Source organism: Copadichromis virginalis, linkage group LG4 (assembly GCF_057382275.1).
Source record: "Copadichromis virginalis isolate Kocher_CV1m ecotype Utaka linkage group LG4, C_Virginalis_male_GT1.1, whole genome shotgun sequence".
In the NCBI taxonomy this organism is placed as follows: domain Eukaryota; kingdom Metazoa; phylum Chordata; class Actinopteri; order Cichliformes; family Cichlidae; genus Copadichromis; species Copadichromis virginalis.
Window position 1 is genome coordinate 23,924,407 of NC_140621.1, and position 20,117 is coordinate 23,944,523.

Below are 20,117 nucleotides of genomic sequence, written 5' to 3' on the forward strand. Positions count from 1 at the left end.
ATCAGCAGAAATAATTTGGAAATAATTTAAATTAAAGGTTTTTGCTGCACATCAGTTTGTCTCTTCTGTATATTCTGGGAAATTCCTCATCTTTAGAACAGCAATCTCCACAGAAAGACTTTGGGATAGGGTGACTCGGTAAATAAAGCACAGTAATTCAATATTACAAGGAAAACTTGAATTAGACACCACAGCTTTCATGAATTCTGAAAAACATTAAATATTTCCTGTCATTCCATAAGGAGTGAAAAAATACTGATAATGAATGAACTTCTTTTTTTTAATTACCTTCACCTTTAACAACATTACACCTCAGTTTGTTAGATGAGCCCAGTGTTGCTAACACTAATATTACCACCAGGTATAATTAATCAGTAGTAGTGTCAGTATATTATTTGATGATAAATGTGAAGACTCAAACCAGTGGCAGTGGTAAACAGATACCTATTAAAAGCACTTGACATTATTTATCAGAAAATATAGAAAATTTAAGAGAATTTAACAAAGGAAACAATTCAGTGAGAGCGCCATAGCTCCTCCTCCTCCTCGTTGTATTAAATGGCTACTCCAGTACCTCCTCTTCTTATCTTACCGTAAAATCTCAGCTGACATTGACAACATGCTGGTGACTCTCTGTACTCTGATCACTGCTCTAACATGTAAAGAGTCTTATACACCAAATTATACAGCAAGAATTATCAGTCAGTGTGTTTCTCTTGACTCCGTGTCTTCTTGTTGTTTGGAAACATATTGGCACCATGTATATATGTACAGACACATAGTGAGGGAGAAAGGTGACTGAAGAAGAAACCCTCAGTGAATCATAGGAATCCCCCAGCTGCCTTGATATATTGCACTATAAAAAAAGGGAGGATTCAGGGTCACCTGATCCAGTCCTAACTATATGCTTTAGCAAAAAGGAAAGTTTCATGTCTAATCTAAAGCAGAGAGATGCATGCAGATAGATATATTCAGAGTGAGTATGAACAAAAGGAAACAAAAAGGTCATTAAAAAAGAAAGAAAGAAAAAAGAATAATGTTGTAATGGGTTGATAGGCGGGAGACCAACACAAATAGACATAAATATAGTAAAGACAAAAAAATGTTGCATATACATTTTTGAAGCTCCTCCTCTTGTTAGTTGTTTTATAAAATTGCTCCTGCAGCACCTCCCCTCTTCATCCAACAAAAGCAGTACAGTCCGTTTCACAGCTGCAATTCTATCTTTCATCAAACAGTGAGAACATGCTGGTGACTCTCTGTGCTCTCATCGCTGCTCTAACATGTAAACACTTTGACTTATATTGCACACATATATACTAATTTCAAAGTGTTTCTCTTGACTTCATGTCTTCTTGTTGTTTGCAGGTGTGAGCGGTGTGACGGTGCTGACACAGAAACCTCCTGTTCTATCAGTGAGGAAAGGAGAGACAGCCACCATGGACTGTAACCTGGGGACTGTTACTAATGATGCTCGTTGGTATAAACAGATTCCAGGAGAAGTTCCTCAGTATGTGCTGAGGATGTATCATAGCTGGAGTTCTCCAGAATATGGATCTGGGTTCTCTGCTCCAAAATTCACATCCACACATCAGTCAACAAAAGATTATCGTTTGATCATCAGCAATGTGGAGGAGGGAGACTCTGCAGTCTATTACTGCCATACATGGGACAGCTCTGTTAATGAGCATGTATCACAGTGATTTACAGTGTGACAAAAACCTCCTCACTGTTACTTCTGCTTTTTGAGATTTACACATACTGATAACAAAGACATAAGTGAAAGCTCAGTGTACACTCACCACCCACAGAAATCAGTTTTTATTAACAAACATCAGAAAACAATAATGTTGTTTCACGATATGATTCACTAATACACACAAAAAAGTCAGTCATATATTGCTCTTATATTAGTTTTGATGAATCAGAAAATTTAAGAATTGAATTAAGTACTGTCAGCATACTGTCTCACATATGAATACTTCATCAACATTTTCACTTGTTTTTCTGAAGGTTTTACTCCTGTTGCTTAAAATGACAAATAGTAACAAACAAGAAGAAATCAAATTTCACTGTTTGTTTATTTCAGTATCATTCTGTGACATCAAGCTCTAGGCAGTACATATTGGTTGATATTTTATGTATCTATAATTATATTAATTTGACAATAAAATATGATAAATTACCTTTTAATTAAAAATGTGCTGTTATTAAGAGAAACTCCAAAAGATTTCAGCGCTGTACTGAGCCCCCAATGTTTAAAGTCTTCCAGTGCACCTGAAACTCCTGTTTCAATGTTACCATTAGTCATAGTCACAGTAATAGCAGTGTTACTTTTTTATATGAGTTTTACCAGCTTCCTTTTATTTCAGATATATAAACTTTACAAAAGAATGGTCCACACTAAGCAAAAGCTGAAATCTCTACTTGATTTCATTGAATGATAAATGTGAAGGCTCAATCTAGTGGCAGTGGTAAAAAGATATGTAGTTAAATCAGAAATGATAGATAATTTATTAGAATTTAATAAAGGAAACAATCCAGAAAGAAAGAGAGAGAGAGAGAGAGAGAGAGAGAGAGAGAGAGAGAGAGAGAGAGAGAGAGAGAGAGAGAGAGAGAGAGAGAGAGAGAGAGAGAGAGAGAGAGAGAGAGAGAGAGAGATTCCCTGCTCCTCCTTCTCCTGGTTATATTAAATGGCTTAACCAGCACATTTTCTTCACATTTTATTGTCAATTCTCAGCTCACATCGACAACATGCTGCTGACTCTCTGTACTCTGATCACTGCATTAACATGTAAAGAGGACTTATGCGTCCAATCGGACCTCCTGTTCTATCAGTGAGGACAGGAGAGACAGCCACCATGGACTGTAACCTGGGGACTGTTACTGGCAGTAATGCTCGGTGGTATAAACAGATTCCAGGAGAGGTTCCTCAGCTTGTGCTGAGGTTTTATCATAGCTGGGGTTCTCCAACCTATGGCTCTGGGTTCTCTGCTCCAAAATTTACATCCACTCATCAGTCAATAACAGATTATCATTTGATCATCAGCAATGTGGAGGAGGGAGACTCTGCAGTCTATTACTGTAAGACACATGACAACTCTGTTGATGAGTTCGTATCACAGTGATTTATACTGTGACAAAAACCTCCTCACTGTTACTTCTCCTTTTTGAGATTTTTACACATACTGATGACTAAGACAGTGTATACTCACCACCTAAAGAAAGTATTATTAAATAAATGTTATTTTTATTGACAAACATCAGACTGCACTAACGTTGTTCCACCATATGATTAACTAATATATTTTATATGAACATTTTTTATGTCAGACATGTAAAAATGATTATGAACCAGAAACACTGATGATATGAGTTATAGTTATTGTTTTGAAGACTCATCTGAATAAACTAGTAATATAATGTGACGACATTATAATGCTCAAATTTGAAGGTGGAAACACTTATATATTTCTCTTGCTTTTTATACTCACTGTCAACAGTTTCTAAGTTATCATATTTGCAAACAACCATTCATTCTTGTTTTTCTTTGGTTTCTTTTGGTTTTTTTGTGTGATATTTAGTCAGTTATGAGATGTCACTACACGGTTTTGACAAATCTTCTTTTTACCTTAGAATTCCAAAATAATAAAGGATGGCTGAAATTACTTGACTGGCACACACTGAGAACCTTTCTGTCATGTGTGGCTGTGTGGCAGGCAGAATGAAGGATCCAAATTAATGAATCACAAGAAACCAATGAATGTACAGGGAGCACATAGGGTAATGATACAACAACTGCAATAAAAAACAACAACAACAACACAGGGTTTAAATATAACAGGGGGTAACAAGGGAATGGGAAACAGGAGGGAAACACAGGTGGACTAATCTGACATAACAAGACGGGGAGGAAGCAAGACTGAAAACACTGAACGCAGGACATAAGACCGCCAAAGTAAAACAGGAAATACAAATAAGGCACGGAGACTTACAGACAGATAAGGAGACATGGCTGACAGGGAAAAGTGAACATGGAGCACAGAGAGAAGAGTAACTAAACATGAAAGGTGGAACACGGGGAAGGGAAGGTAACAGAAACCCAAGGACTATAACTAAGAATGTAACATAAGCAGAAAACAATAATGGGAATAAAACCATGAAAACCAACAAATCAAAACATAACTAATCAGAATCAGCATACTTTATTAATCCCTAGGGAAATTATGTAATTGTATAACTAATCAAACTAATCAAAAACACAACACGCTGGCTTCCAGACCCAGTAGCATGATACTTTCAGCTTTAAAATCTAACCATGATTGATTTTATATCTGAATGAAATCAGAAAGTTAAAGTGTGAGATAATAAATCTTATCCACTGCTTCAGCGTAGTCTTATGAATAACAAGTTACAAATGTACTGTGTGATGCAGATGTGGCTAAAGATATGACAAAAACAGCGTTGCGCACATCTCAATCTGATTTGGACTTATAAAAAGGAAAAAGACAAACAAACTTGAATGTGACAGTAAAGTAACAGCTCAGTCATTCAATGTGTTATGAAATATAAGCAGACTGATGAGGGGAAAATAATGATGACAGTGAAAGTTGGCCTCAGCAGGATGTTTCAGTTCCTCTCCCCTCATCAGTGACAGTCAGGAGGTTTTTGTACAGCCATGTATACAAACTGAATCACTGTGGTATTCGGACAAGGCACCAAGCTGATTGTGACAAGTAAGTACTTTGAAACTGATTATAAAGTGGGAGAGATTTTCTTAATATTATTCAGTGTTTATGTTTTGATATCTTATGTTTCAGATTTTTAATCATTAATTATTAATATTCTAAATGAGCCTTCAAATACAAGATTCTTCTTCAATTCGTTTCTTCAGAACTGAAAAAGCCTCTTAGATGAGGCTTGAAATGCTTGAATGCTGTTGAATGTAATTCTTTAACTTCGTGATTAGAGGCAGATATTTATCTCTGTCATTCCTATGAAGCAATAGTATTATTGAACTTTGATGAGACATTGTTTAAAGACAAAATTTGAGAATAATTCAGTCTTGATTAGTAGTAACTAATCTAAAAGTCAAATCTCAAAAAGGCAAAACACTAAATTAAAGTTAACATTCTGACCTTAATCTGGTTCAGTTTTAGAGCTAACTGTATTCTGTTTAACGTTTATCATAGATGGTATTGTTTCATTTCACACTAAAGAGTTTCAGACTAAAAAATACTGACTGATGTAAATGTTTATGTGTTTGAAATGTAACATTTCTACTGCTTTAGATACTACTTGTTTATAGTTTTACTGGAAGATATTAGTTATATTTTATAGTAAATTGCTTCATGATGATGTTGTAGGACATAACCTGAAATGGTTCTCTTGTTTGTGTGTTTGTACATGAAATCTCAGCTGCTATAAAGGACTGGTTCTAATTTAGCAGATGCGATATTTTTCATGGCTACAATAAGTTATCATTTATAATAACAGATAGATTATATTCATCCACTGCTGTCTCTTACACAGTTCTTTTCTTAAAAACTTTTCTAGTATTTAATTGTTTTATTTCAATGTTTCTGAACATCTTTCATGTATTTTCAGGCTCCAGCCTCTCTCCTCCTGTCCTGACAGTCTTCCCTCCGTCCAGTGCTGAGCTCCAGTCCAACACAGCTTCTCTGGTCTGTCTGTCCAGTCAGTCTGTGCCTTTTGTAGATGTGAGCTGGTTGGCTGCTGGGAGTCCAGTGAGCAGTGGGATCTCTACCAGCACTGCTGTTCAGAGACCAGACCAGACTTACCAGATCAGCAGCTCTCTGACCATCCAGACATCAGACTGGAACATGGATAAGATTTATACATGTAAAGTGTCTTTGGGCTCACAGACTTCAGAGAAAACCATCAAGAAGTCAGAATGTCCCACTGAGTAGTAGAAGGGTCAGAATCAGCATTTAACATCTATCTGGCTCTTTAATGCTCCTGGCATTTGTTTAGTGCTCATTTTCATGTTATAAAATACGAGCAGTTACTGTTGTGACTGTTTGATTTATGTGCTCTACTGGCCTTTGCTATATGTTTATTCAGCAAAATAATAATAAAAAAATATTGTAACAAAATGATTGATGTGTATCCTGCATTTCCTCTTTTTGTCATATTTTTTGTTCTAGTTTAACTTACCTGCAATAGTAAAGAGGTTTGAAAAAAGATGAGTATTAAATTAAACTGAATTTTCTTTGACTGTCAGTGAGGCATCATCTATTTTACACCTCCTTCTCTCTATTTCCAGGATGCACCTGCAGGCTTCTTGTCTGTATTTAGAGTTTTATGCAAATCAAGTGGTGAGATTCTAAGTGTCAAGTAAGAGGGGACTGTCTCCGACTGAAAACATTCTCAAATGTAAATTTATTTTCATATAAAAACACTGCTTGACAGGCCTCATACTATGAAAATATTTTTTGTTGACTTTAAGCCAGGCTAATACACAAAAATAAAGCAGGCAGTAGTATCTTGCCCAAGGACATTTGGCATTAAGACTGGAGCAGACAGGGATCAAACCACCAATCTTCTGATTAGTAGCTGACCTGATCTACTTCCTATAGGAGACATTGTTGTGTATGTCTAACAAATATTTAGGACTGCCTTCTTGCATTAACACAATTTCTCCACAATTAGAAGCCGTCTGAATGATGCTGAAAAACCAGTTCATGCATTTATTACTTCTATGAAGGACTACTGTAATTCATTATTATCAGGCAGCCCTGAAAGCTCCCTGAAAATCCCTCAGCTGATCCAAAATGGATTTATTAGTATTGATAAGGGCTAGCGAGAGAGAGCATATTTCTCATATATTGCTTTACCTGTTAAATCCACAATCAAATTTAAAATACTTCTACTTGCATACAAGGTCCAAACAATTCAAGTCCTGTTTTTTTAAAGACCTCCCAGCTTGCAGGCTTACTTGTGGTTCCTAGTGTATTTAAAAGTAGAATGTGAGGCAGAGCCTTCAGCTTTCACGCCCCTCTTCTGTTGAACCAGCTTCCAAATTGGATTCACAGACACCCACGCTAACTGTTTTTGATAAAGCAATAAAGCATAAGATCAGGGCTGGACCAGGTGACCCTGAATTCTCCAATAGTTATGCTTCAATAGACCTAAGTTGCTGAGGGCTTCTTATGATGTCTTTCTTCATTCCCCCTTTTTTTTACTCTCTGTGTTTATACGCCACATTGAATTTGATCTTTTTTGCTGTCTGCCTCCTCTCACCCCAACTGGTCGTAGCAGATGGCCACCCCTCACTGACCCTGGTTCTGTTGGAGGTTTCTTCGTTTTAAAAGTGTCATGGCACTGGGTCTTTAACACAGTGCTCATGTGTTTTTGAGTTTTGTTAATATTCCTTAATTTAGTGTCAGTCATGGTTTTAGTTCTCTCGATTGTTTTCTGCTTGTGCTATATTTAAAGTTCTAGTCTTTATGAAAACTGAATTGAATTAAAAGGTGATGATGTGAGGTTTAATGTGTGAATAATGTGTGTTTGTTCTGGTGCTTCTGTTTGAACTGATGATTAAAAACTATGAAAACAAAACGAGACAAAATGCTTACAGTTTGATTGAAGCAAACTGATTAATGGAAAAATTATCTGTAAATTATACCAAGGCCTTCAGAAACAAAAAGGTTATAACACAAAGTCGATTAAAACAGCTGAGGATGATTGGCATTTTAAGTGGGCGACACATACATAAATAGGCTTGTGTATTTATTTCCTCTATTTGTCTTACTTCTTTGCCGTGTCCTCCCTCATGATGTTTAAAGAAAATGAAAGTTAAAAAAAAGAAAACAAAGGAGAAAATTTCAGATAAAAAAAAGCATTGTCACGGACAGTGTGGCAGACCGTGGGGGATGTGGGAAGGAGGACCCAGGCGCGGAGCTCTGTGTGCAACAGTGCGTTTATTTACAGTGTATGGAAAAAACAACAATAAATCCCCGTGCTCTCCCCTGACTCCCGTGTCGCGTCCTCCGTGAAAAGTCCGTGTCTTAGTGCTCTCCGCTCCCGTGTCTCAGCACTCCCCGTGCTGGCTGCTGTCTGGTGCTCCACACCTCTTCTGGGGAAAACAATAGAGGCAGCCGTCAGGACACAATACTATAGCAGGCATGCACTCAAGGACTAAACCGAAACTGTATGACTAACGTGGAGTCTCATGCAATGGTCCCACGTCAGTGGGCGCTCCATCAGTCTCTTAAATAGCTTCCCCGACGAGCCTGATCAGCAGCAGGTGTGTGTGGGGCTTCAGGTGTGGCCAATCCTCTAGCAGGACCACACCCATCAGGCCTGCAGGTGCTTGACACATACAATAAGTGGAACACCGAACAGAAGCATAGAATAACAAATACATATACATAACACAATATAATTCATAACTGCTCGAGGACCCTGACAAGCATTGTGAAGTTCATTAACAAGAGATGTCACAAGTGCAGAAATTCAGCTTCAGCTTTCTGTAGATTATTCTTGGATATTAAAGTTAATGAGAACTTTTGGGGCACTTTTCTTACTTTTCTTTTTTAATTGCCAAACCATTTGGTGACATGCAGCAAATCAAATGTCAGAAAATAAAGAATGCATTTGTTGTTTTTAAATCAGCAGTGCTTTTGGGTGCTACTGAAATCACAAGGTGTGGCCTAGCAATGAGCTCTGCTCGTTAGACTTGGCAGACTTTGATGCTGGATGTCCTTACTCACAAAACCCCCAAAGGGATTAATGTGCCGTCTAAAAGACAGTTGATGGTGACTTTTAAAAGAAAAGGAAATAATAAACAGCTTTGTGTTTGAATTGCCCACATAGAGAAAAGCAATAAGATGCAACAGTAAAAAGAAACCATAAAAGTCCTGAAAAAATACATATAATAATGACAAAAATGTCAAAAGTCAAAAAACTTCCAAAGCAAACCTGCATATGGCAGTGGGTCAGGTTATATAGGTTAAATCAGACAGATATAAATAGACATGGGCTTTATTATTACTACACTGGGGAGATTCACTTGTTACAGCAGCACAAAGGTCAGGAAGAAAAAGTGATAAGAAAAAGCACAGCAATGGACTTTCTTTAGTCTTTTTAATCAATACATAAAGGTAAGTTTGTACCAATGAAAGAGTATTCAGCTGACTGTTTCTGAATAACCAAATTTTAGTAATAAAACATTTCCAGTAAGCAGCTTCCATTTTATTTGACAGAGAGCTGGTACATCTTAATTTGCATGTGTAGTTATAAATAAAATTCTGAGACCTGCAGGTGCATACAAGGCAGGAAGAGAGGGAGGAGTTGAGAGTTGACGCATCACTAACTGAGTGTGAAGATTTATCTGTAATTCTCGAACCAACATTTCAAACCAGTGACACTTTTTCTCTCTGTACTCAGGTAAAATTATGAAGTGATGCTCTCTAGTCTACAAATGCCTCACAGCATGCATTTCAGAATGTCTTTATGTTTTATTTATAACGAAAAACATTTAAAAAATGATGTGCTTATAAATGGATCGTTTTCCTGTGTGTACCCCTCAGTGAAACGGTGAAAGAATTTTTTTTATTTTAGAACAAGGAAACAGTGATTTTTAAACCGATGCTTTTATTGATTTAATGCATAACAACTGCAAATATCTGTTCATGAAAATGCAAATGAACAAATGATGTGAACCTTTTGCTTTATTCTGATTTCTAAAATATCAGCTTTGCAATAAGCAAACAGCACAAACAGTGAAAAAGCTGAATTTAAATGCATTAAAATTCTGATCCTCGACTATTCAGTGGAACATTCTGACTTCTTGATGGTTTTCTCTGAAGTCTGTGAGCCCAAAGACACTTTACATGTATAAATCTTATCCATGTTCCAGTCTGATGTCTGGATGGTCAGAGAGCTGCTGATTTGGTAAGTCTGGTCTGGTCTCTGAACAGCAGTGCTGGTAGAGATCCCACTGCTCACTGGACTCCCAGCAGCCAACCAGCTCACATCTGCAAAAGGCACAGACTGACTGGACAGACAGACCAGAGAAGCTGTGTCGGACTGGAGCTCAGCACTGGACGGAGGGAAGACTGTCAGGACAGGAGGAGGGAGGCTGGAGCCTGAAAATATATGAAAGATGAAAGATGTTAAGGAAAAATAGAACTGAAGTAATAAAAGTAGAAGTGGTGAAATCAACAAGATTTAATACAGAATAAAGATAAATCCCATAAAAATCAAACAATATAAACAGTTTTTCTGTAAAAAAAAACAAATAAATAAACAGGTAATCACACATTTCCAACTGGTTTTAAAAACTGTCAAAAAATAAAACAAAACTAAATTAAGCCCTAATTTTACATTAAAGAGAATTTAATTTAATTCTGGAGGATATGTCAACAATCATATGCTATACAATGCAAGTCATTCCTTTCAATTTCAAAGGTGACAGGTTTAAACCTAGATATTTTAAAATTTTGTAATTTACATTAATGTTTAAATTAGGTAAAACTCTTAATGAGAAAAGACAACATAGACTTATGCATTCTTTAAAAATGAAAATGCTTTGAAAATAACAAGATTGAATGACAAAGTTTTTCACTTTTTCAGTAAACAACATTTTTTTAAATTGATTGAAAACATTTCTTGATTTTAATACAACTCATAATCATGTCTAACGTATAAAATACGAGTTGGCTCTGCATCAGATACTATAAATATATAAAAAAAAGATTATGAACAATAAAAATATTAAATTAAGAACTTTTCAGTAAACTATCGGAAATCTTCTAATGTTTCAGGATCAATTTAAACAGCACTTACTTGTCACAATCAGCTTGGTGCCTTGTCCGAATACCACAGTGATTCAGTTTGTATACATGGCTGTACAAAAACCTCCTAACTGTTACTGATGAGGGGAGAGGAACTGAAACATCCTGTAGAGACCAACTTTTACTGTCAACATATCATGCGCCTCATCAGTCTGCTTATATTTCACAACAATGATATAATGTTTTCCAATATACTTTTTAATGATTAAAAATTCCTTAACCCAAGTCCGCCAGAGCTTACTTTATATTTTTACATGCTGTAGTGCCATTTTTGGGAGCATTTCAAGTTGCTATACATCAACACAACTGTTATAGCCCATAGTTTTATTTTTGAGATACACCAATGTTTATATACTGCAGAAAAAACGAAAAACAATTCTATAATGCAAATTTGCAAAGAAAACAGCATGTGCATCAAAATAACCTATTTCCAGCAGTGCAATTTGAGTTCTAAGCATCCCAGAAACTATTAAGAAAAGCATGAAGTTAAACATCCATCCATCCCTCTTCTTCCGCTTTATCCGGGGCCGGGTCGCGGGGGCAACAGAGAAGCCCAGACCTCCCTCTCCCCAGCCACCTCCTCCAGCTTATCCGGGGGAACACCAAGGCGTTCCCAGGCCAGCCGAGAGATATAATCTCTCCAGCCTCCTCCCGGTGGGACATGCCCGGAACACCTCACCCAGGAGGCATCCTTGTCAGATGCCTGAACCACCTCAGCTAGCTCCTTTCGATGTAGAGGAGCAGCGGCTCTACTCTGAGCCCCTCCCGGATGGCTGAAATTCTCACCCTATCTCTAAGGGAGAGGCCAGCTACCCTTCAGACGAAGCTCATTTCCGCCACTTGTATCCGCGCTGTCGTTCTTTCGGTCACTACCCACAGCTCGTGGCCATAGGTGAGGGTAGGGACGTAGATCGACCGATAAATTGAGAGCTTCGCTTTTATACTCAGCTCCCTCTTCACCACGACGGACCGGTGTAGCGACCGCATCACTGCGGCTGCAGCACCAATCCGTCTGTTGATCTCCGGCTCCCTTCTCCCATCACTCGCTAACAAGACCCCGAGATACTTGAACTCCTCCACTTGGGGCAGGAACTCATCCCCGACCCGGAGTGGGCACTCCATTCTTTTCCGGCTGAGAACCATGGCCTCAGATTTGGAGGTGCTGATCCTCATTCTCGCTGCTTCACACTCGGCTGCGAACTGTTCCAGTGTGAGCTGGAGGCCTTCACCCGATGAAGCCAACAGGACCACATCATCCATGAAAAGCAGAGATGAGATTCTGAGGCCACCGAAGTGAAAGCCCTCCGCCACTTGGCTGCACCTAGAAATCCTGTCCATAAAAATTATGAACAGAATCGGTGACAAAGGAGGCAAAGTCAAACATGACTTTTAAAAACACCAGTATATGCTTATAAGGCCTACAAGTAAAAAACTACATTTTCCACAAAAATGATGTCACTTCCAGTTTCAGGCAGGTAATGGCGGACATGCGATAGTTCTTATTTCAATGTAGGAAGTGTTACGAACAGCTGATTGGATCGGCAAAGCGTGTTTCTGGAATATTATGTTTTTGTTCCTGCAAGCGCTTTTTATGCAATTTTTGCAAAGCTATATGTGGAAGGAAACTGTGACCTAGGGCAAGCTGATGGCATAAGATGTAACCTTACCTTTTTTTTTTAACCTCTGGCAGTTCACCACTACCATTTCAAGCAATTCATTGGAGTTGAGTGACTTAAATTCCAATAAATACCTGGAAAAATTGGTGTGTTCTAAAACTTTTGACTGGTAAATGACTAATATTTTTACCAGTACCTTACTAATGCTTGCTAATGTGTAATTATAATACTGTGTGACCTAATTATGTTTTAGTGAAGTCTCTCTGTATCTATAATGGAGTTATTTCAATCTCAACTGTATTTACACTTAGTGTAGTAAATCACACCTTCAGTGTTACTAGTTCATGGTCATATTTTAAAGACCTGACTTACATAAATAATGTTATTGAAAAAAGGTGAAAGAATGAAATCTCTAGTGTTCTTGTCTTCAATTTTCTAGATTTACTTTCTGGCTTATAAACGTCTAACATGAAGGTTCATTATATGGTACTAAATCTGTCTGAACTAGATAAGAGATAAGATAAGATAAGATAAAACTTTATTAATCCCTTGGGTGGGTTCCTCTGGGAAATTCGGTTTCCAAAAGTACAGCACCGACAGAAGTTACAGTTACAGAATATTATATATATATATATATATATATATATATATATATATATATACACACACAGGCACACACACACACACATATATAAATACAGAGTCATATATAAATAAAATATACGAAGGGGATAAATAGAATAAATAGGAATAAAAATAAAAATACAAGTGAATTGCACATTTCAAGTATTGAGGTCTATTGCACCGTTGACTATTAACAAAAGTATTGCACAAAAGGTATTGCACAGTGAAGTGAAGAGGCACTACAGCTTAGTTGTTCCCCCCTCCTTTGTCCTCCTGTTTCCCCTCCCTCTCCCCTCCAGAGAGGAGTTAAACAGTTTGATGGCGTGTGGGACAAAGGAGTTTTTAAGTCTGTTAGTTCTTGCCTATTATAAACACCCAGATAGAGATGGATATCTTTCTTAGCAGCACCTTTGTTCTTGGCACACTTCAGCAACCCAAGTTTCTTGTTAATGAGGGAAATGAGGGAAAACCAACTAGAAAAGTTAAAAGAAATGTTATTACAGTTTCAAAAGCAAAAAGATCAACATTTATATATGTAACCATGTCAAAATCAGAACATGTACACATTAAATATAAATGTGTGTACAATTAAGACAAACATCATAAACACATCTCTAAATAAAATGAGAATTTGCTTCTCCATTTAAAAATGTGTTTTTGATGAATCCAGTGTATATTTCTATTGATTCGTTCTGTCTGACAGATAGAATCTGGTTACTGTCACATTTACTGCAGCTGGAATATAACAATTAAACAATTATAACCACGAAAGAGCTGAGAGTAGTCTATAAAATCTTTATTATTTAAAAATAACTTGCAAAAACATAAAAAACCGTATGTTGGATAGTTTGGTTTATGTGTTTTTACATATTATAATTTGGGCCAATGTTAGTAAATGAGATGTATTTTTCAGTACTTTTCTTTTTATACTTTTAATAATCAAGGTTAAAATGAATTAAAAAAAAACCCCACCAACAACATTCCAGTGTTTAAAAACACAGTCTAAAGTTAGTGGGTTACACTTAGTTCACTGGATATATATATTATCTGCATATGAAAGCGTTTCTAAAAGCAGAAGTAATACTGAGGAGGTTTTTGTCACAGCCTGAATCACTGTGATACGTACGCAGAAGCAGAGTCATCATATGTTTGACAGTAATACACTGCAGAGTCTCCTGTCTCTGCTCGCTTGATAATGAACTGGTAATCAATGTTTGATGAGGATTTAGAGTTGAATCTGTCTGAGGAGAATCCTGTTCCAAAGCTGGGTGAGCTGCTAGAATGAAGAAATCTTAGAACATACTGAGGAGCCTCTCCAGGAACATGTTTATACCATCTAACAGAATTCCCATAATATCTCTCTATGTTGCAGTTGAGAACAACTTCTTGACCTGGAGAAACTGTGTGGACAGCAGGTGTTTGGGTCAACACGATCACTGCATCAACATCTGCCAGGAAACACACACAAAAACATGAATGAAAAGTTTACCTCCAAAAATATACACCCTAAAACAGAAGATCTTACATGTTAGAGCAGTGATGAGAGTGCACAGGATCCACAGCATGCTGTCAGTGTGAGGTGTAAATGATCTTTACTGTTCAGCTGAGATGTGAGTGAGATTGCAGTGAGAAGTGAAGCGATACTGACACTTAAAGACACAGAGGAGAGGCAAACCAAAGGAGGAGGAGATTCAACACAATGATTTTCATTCATAGAATAAAAAATCATTTATAATGCAAATAACATCAATTAAATGTTTCTGGCTCATGTTCAACCGACACACTTATGGCTGTCATGACATATTGCTCATGAAACTATTGTTGTAAAGGGAATAAATATTATGTAACTGATTATTGACAGTTTTAGGTGTTAACACCAATCTCTTTCTAGCTGAAATGTGAGCAGGACTTATGTGAAAAGAATAAACAGTAACGTTTATAAGAACATGAGGTAGAACAAGTCTCAACAAATTCAGAACAGTTGTAGTTTAAATGCAAATGCCCTTATCCTCACACATCACACGTTTTCTTCTCGTCTTATATTTATTTCTGCCTGATGTATAGTTATCACTATTTAAGAGCTGAGACTGGTGTTTACTAAATTTCTATTACTTATAGATAACTTTTAGTTATATACAGTATTAGTCCACTTCTGACATGTTTTGGCTGATTAATATCTCTATATTCCTCTGCTTGCTTTATTCATATTTTCAATGATGAATATTAAAATTAATTAAAAAAACAAAACAAAACAAATAACACAGTATTTGAAGGTGGTGGGATTTCAATGTGTTTCTCGGATGTGTCTTTTTTTCAGCATGTGAAAGAGCATCAAAAAGCAGAAGTATCTGTGAGGAGGTTTTTGTCACAGTGTGAATCACTGTGATACCCCACTGTTAGCAGAGCCGTCCCATGTCTGACAGTAATAGACTGCAGAGTCTCCCTCCTCCACATTCTTGATGATCAAACGATAATCTGTTGTTGACTGATGAGTGGATGTGAATTTTGGAGAGGAGAACCCAGAGCCATAGTATGGAGAACTATAGCTATGATGAAAATACAGCACATGCTGAGGACTTCCTCCTGGAATCTGTTTATGCCAGGCAGCAACATTAGTACCAGTCCCCAGGTTACAGTCCATGGTGGCTGTCTCTCCTTTCCTCACTGATAAAACAGGAGGTTTCTGTGTCAGCACCGTCACACCGCTCACACCTGCAAACAACAAGAAGACATGGAGTCAAGAAAGACACATTTACATTTAACTGTAACATGAGGTCTATTCTTCAGTATATTTTAGACTCTTTACATGTTAGAGCAGTGATGAGAGCACAGAGAGTCACCAGCATGTTGTCAGTGTGGGCTGAGAACTGAGTGGAGAGGCGATGGTGGAAGAGCTATTTAATACAACTAACAGGAGGAGGAGCATTGGAGGTTTTCTTTTTTCCGCTTGCCTGTGTTATTAATATTAATAACAATATAATATGTCTTGTATATATAGGTTTTTTTTATATTATTTTGGAATGGTTAATAGCCATTCTTTTTCCATGGTTGGTGATATTTTATACTTTTAACTTGTATTGTATTTAAAAACTATAATTAGATTAACATATTCTGAAGCAACATAAAGTTTACAATTTCAGCTTTAGCTCTGTAGAAAATCATTTTCACAGCAAGTTATTCTCTCACATGTCAAACTTTGCACAACAGTGGGATCATCTAATTAAACAACTAAATATCTGTAAATAAGATGGGCCTGTTTAAAATGTGATGTATAAAAACAGTTTTTTAAAAACAGAAACAGTTTGCAGCTTGAAATTCCCACCCTGTGATAAACTATTAAGATTCAGCAGCAAAATAAAAATTATATAATTATGTCAAAATTTGTCACAGCAGTTGCATCATGATAGCTGACGGAGATGCTATCCCCTTCATTGTTACGAACAAACAGTTTAATCAAAATTAAAACTTGCTAAATAAAAAGTAATAAATAAAAAAAATTCTGATTGGTTATATTTAAATTTGGCTATTTTAAATTATATTTCAAAGTGTCATGTTTAGGCTGTGTGCAGGCCGGTTCGCCGGTTCGATCCCTGGGCTCTCTGTCCTGGTCGTTGTGTCCTTGGGCAAGACACTTTACCCTACCGCCTGCTGGTGTTGGCCAGAGGAGCCGATGGCGCGATATGGCAGCCTCGCTTCTGTCAGTCTGCCCCAGGGCAGCTGTGGCTACAACCATAGCTTCCCTCCACCAGTGTGTGAATGTGAGAGTGAATGAACAGTGGCATTGTAAAGCGCTTTGGGTGTCTTGAAAAGCGCTATATAAATCCAATCCATTATTATTATTATTGTAAAAACTGAAGGCTAGCTAAACTGGGCTGGCCAGCAGGCAGGTGGACAGACAGCATGGGAGAATGGAGATTGCGACACAGACCAAAGAAAACACAGGGCTTAATACAGAGATGGAGCCATCAGGGAATGGGAGACAGGAGTGAAACACAGCTGGGACAAATCAGGGCTAACAAGACAAGGGAAGCAAAACCAGATACATTAACATGCGACATGGACTTTCAAAGTAAAACAGGAAACATAACACAGACAAGTGGACTTGACAAGGGGATACAGCTGACAGGGGAGACAGAGCAACTATGGAACACAGAGACATAAACCATGAGGCAGAGAACTCCAACAAAGAAACCAAAAGACTAGAAATGATAAACAAAATCAAAATCAAAGCTCAATAGTAATGCAAAACTCAAAACTCCTGGTCGATGACCCAGGTACCCTAACACAAAGTTCCTCAACAAGTGATATTAAGTGCAAAATTTCAGCTTCAGCTCTCTGTATTTCAACATTTCTCATGAGGTTATGAATGAGACCTGAGAACTAAGACCTGCAGGTGCATGCTGGGCAGGAAGAGAACAAAAGCTTGGAACAAGTGAAAAGATCTGCCAATGGAACGAGTGTAAATTCTCTAGTTTCAAGATGCGCTGTCTAAAAAGGTGTTCCTATTCCTTACAGAAATATTTAAACCTCATTTCTCATTTGTGGGATAATAAAGGTTTATTCTATTCTATCTCAAAACTAAACAAAAAACTAAACATTTTAATGAATTGGTCTTCAGGCTGGGGAAATGATCATTTATCACAGAGATGAGGTGACTGACAGTCTATTCATGTTTTGACAAATATAAAATAGTTACGTTGTCTTTTGCACAGTTGAGTGTGAGTTGTGAAAAATGCCCTAACTGTTTTGAGCAAAGCATGTAGACTGGTCAGAATGACCTTTCTGCTGTGAGAATTGCACCAAATTGATTGAGAGAAATTGAATTTTGATTTATCTGATAATGTGTGAATGTGTTTCATTGTTTTCCTTTTTATACTTTTAACTTAAGAAGAAAAAACTAGCAATCCAGTATTTAAAAACACATTATCTGAAGGTGGTGCGTTTTTATTGACGTGCGCTCAGAATAGTGGCACAAAAATAACACCTGAAAGCTGAAAGATGAGAGGTGCTGTAGTGAGAAGAGAAGAGATACTGAAGCTTATAAAGACACAGAGGAGCAGAAGTAAAAGAGGAAGAGATTCAGCAAAACAGCTTTTATTTATAGAAACTAAATTAAGTGATATAAATTATTGATAATTTCATACAGTGAACATTGTCTTTATGTGAGCATTATTGTTTTAATCTCAGTGATTTCACATCTTTGAATTTACTCTTCAAAAAATAAAGTACTTAATCAGTGTATCTGGTTTATATTCATCTGTCATAACAAATGAGATCATAACTCTGAGTTTGATGCAGTCTTGTTTTATTTTGACTGAATTTTAGTTAAGCACGAGTTAGTGAAATTGCTGAACTGTAATGCCAAATGAATTTGTGTAGTCTCGTTTTTTTCAATTTTGTCTTACTGTGGCTTGAAATCATATTCACAATTAGCATGTTTTGCACCTGGATGACTGAGAACCTTCACAGTTTTTGATCAGACATATGCTACAGTACAATAATAATAAAACCTGATGATGTGAGGCTTTGTGTGTGAATAATGTGTGTGTATTCTGGTGCTTTCTTTGTTTAAAGTGAAAATTTAAATGAAAATAAAAATACAATCAATAAAAATAACAGAACAATGTTTAAAAACTAATTGTGTGAGTCTGGACCAAAAAAAGCATAAGTTGCTAGCTTTGAGTTGCTACTAGATATTAGATATTATATTATTAGATATTAGTCATATTTCAATCACTCTGTCTTTATAGGGTGGTGAAAAATTTACATTCATTCATACCAGAATTGAAGTGACTGACTTACTATTCGTGTTTGGCGAATGTGAAAAGGTTGTTGTTTTTTTTTAATTGTTGGGGTGTCCTGTGCACAGGTGAGTCTGTGTCATAAAAAATGCCCTAACTGCTTGTCAGAACTGCATAATGAGTGTTATGATGATTCTGCTTTGAGAAATTTGCAAACATTGACAGAGAAAAACTACAAAATATTATCTGCATAATGTGTTGCAGATAATGTAAACCCACCACTTTATCTTGGTGGGTTTATACTGAGTTTGCTTGATCTCTCAGGATCAGGTTGTTCACATCAGGATGTGGAAGAGTGTCAAAAAGAAGATGAAGAGAAATAAAAAAGGAAGAAAGAATACCAAACGATGGGAGGGGGATCACTGTCCCTAAATAACATGAGTGAAATATGCATTGGGTAGCTTTTGTCTGCTGCTTCTTTCCTGTCTGTCTTTTGGATGTGTTTGTGTTTGTGCTTTAAGGCTCTACACCCCGGGGTTGCTTTGCTTTTGTTTGTGTTGATTGATATGTGTTATTTTTGCTGTAAATGCACTGTTCTGCTGTTCATATGACAATGTTTAATAAACTCTGTTCTAAGTCTGTTCTGCTCTTTTCCAGAGAATCAGCATGAGTGATTTGATTTTAATTGGATTCAAAAGCTTCAAAACTTGTTACCTGACAAAACCTTTTTCTCCAGTTTAGGTTAGGGAGACAGGTAAGAGGCCAGTATTTTCTTTTGGGTTTCTCGTTATAGGTAGGTCAGTTTTGTTTCATTTCTAGAGTGTTTTGCTTGTTGTTTTGACCATGCCCATCTTGATGCTTGCTACCTTTTGAAATTAACAAAATATCTGGTTGTTGTGAAAGCGCAACCCTGTGGCAGCATTGGTCTTTCCTTGGGAGATTAGAGCGGGGGCGTTATCTTTCCTTTTTTATGTGTTTTGGGGTGTAACACATTTCATTTCATAACTGGACTCTATTTAGTGTTCCTTAACAGTAAATAAAGTTATGTTTAGGCAAAAATCAAACAGGATTCAGCTAACTGTCTCTGAATGATCAAATGGTAATAACTAAAACATTTCCACTAAACAGCAGTTCCATTTTATTTTACAGAGAGCTGATACTTCATTTACATGAGGTTATAAGACCTGCAGGTGCATCATGGACATGAAAAAACAGAAGAGCAGACAGGTTATGCTTCACTGAGTGTGAAGATTCATTTGCAACATTTTAAACCGGTGACACTTGCTCTCTCTGTTACTCAGGAAGAATTATTAAAT

At 36.9% G+C, this 20,117-nt stretch overlaps 2 protein-coding genes and 1 gene segment (V, D, J or C); 1 reads left to right on the forward strand and 2 right to left on the reverse strand.

Moving 5' to 3' along the window:
- The first annotated feature begins 1,195 nt into the window (after window positions 1–1,195).
- LOC146711486 (immunoglobulin lambda-1 light chain-like) lies at window positions 1,196–6,185 on the forward strand. Its single transcript, XM_085455437.1, has 4 exons — window positions 1,196–1,285; window positions 1,369–1,691; window positions 4,703–4,736; window positions 5,608–6,185. The coding sequence occupies exons 1-4, from the start codon at window positions 1,246–1,248 to the stop codon at window positions 5,928–5,930; spliced, it is 720 nt and encodes a 239-aa protein (XP_085311563.1). The 5' UTR covers window positions 1,196–1,245; the 3' UTR covers window positions 5,931–6,185.
- Window positions 6,186–9,545: 3,360 nt separating this feature from the next.
- LOC146711487 (immunoglobulin lambda-1 light chain-like) lies at window positions 9,546–14,669 on the reverse strand. The gene is made up of 4 exons (XM_085455439.1): window positions 14,586–14,669; window positions 14,183–14,508; window positions 10,813–10,846; window positions 9,546–10,112 (listed from the first exon to the last, which is right to left on the reverse strand). Exons 1-4 carry the CDS (start codon window positions 14,623–14,625, stop codon window positions 9,790–9,792), a joined length of 723 nt encoding a protein of 240 aa, XP_085311565.1. The 5' UTR covers window positions 14,626–14,669; the 3' UTR covers window positions 9,546–9,789.
- Window positions 14,670–15,437: 768 nt separating this feature from the next.
- LOC146711488 (Ig kappa chain V-VI region NQ2-6.1-like) lies at window positions 15,438–15,906 on the reverse strand. The segment is given in 2 exon segments: window positions 15,438–15,772; window positions 15,867–15,906. Coding segments are annotated over 2 exon segments (375 nt in total).
- Window positions 15,907–20,117: the final 4,211 nt, after the last annotated feature.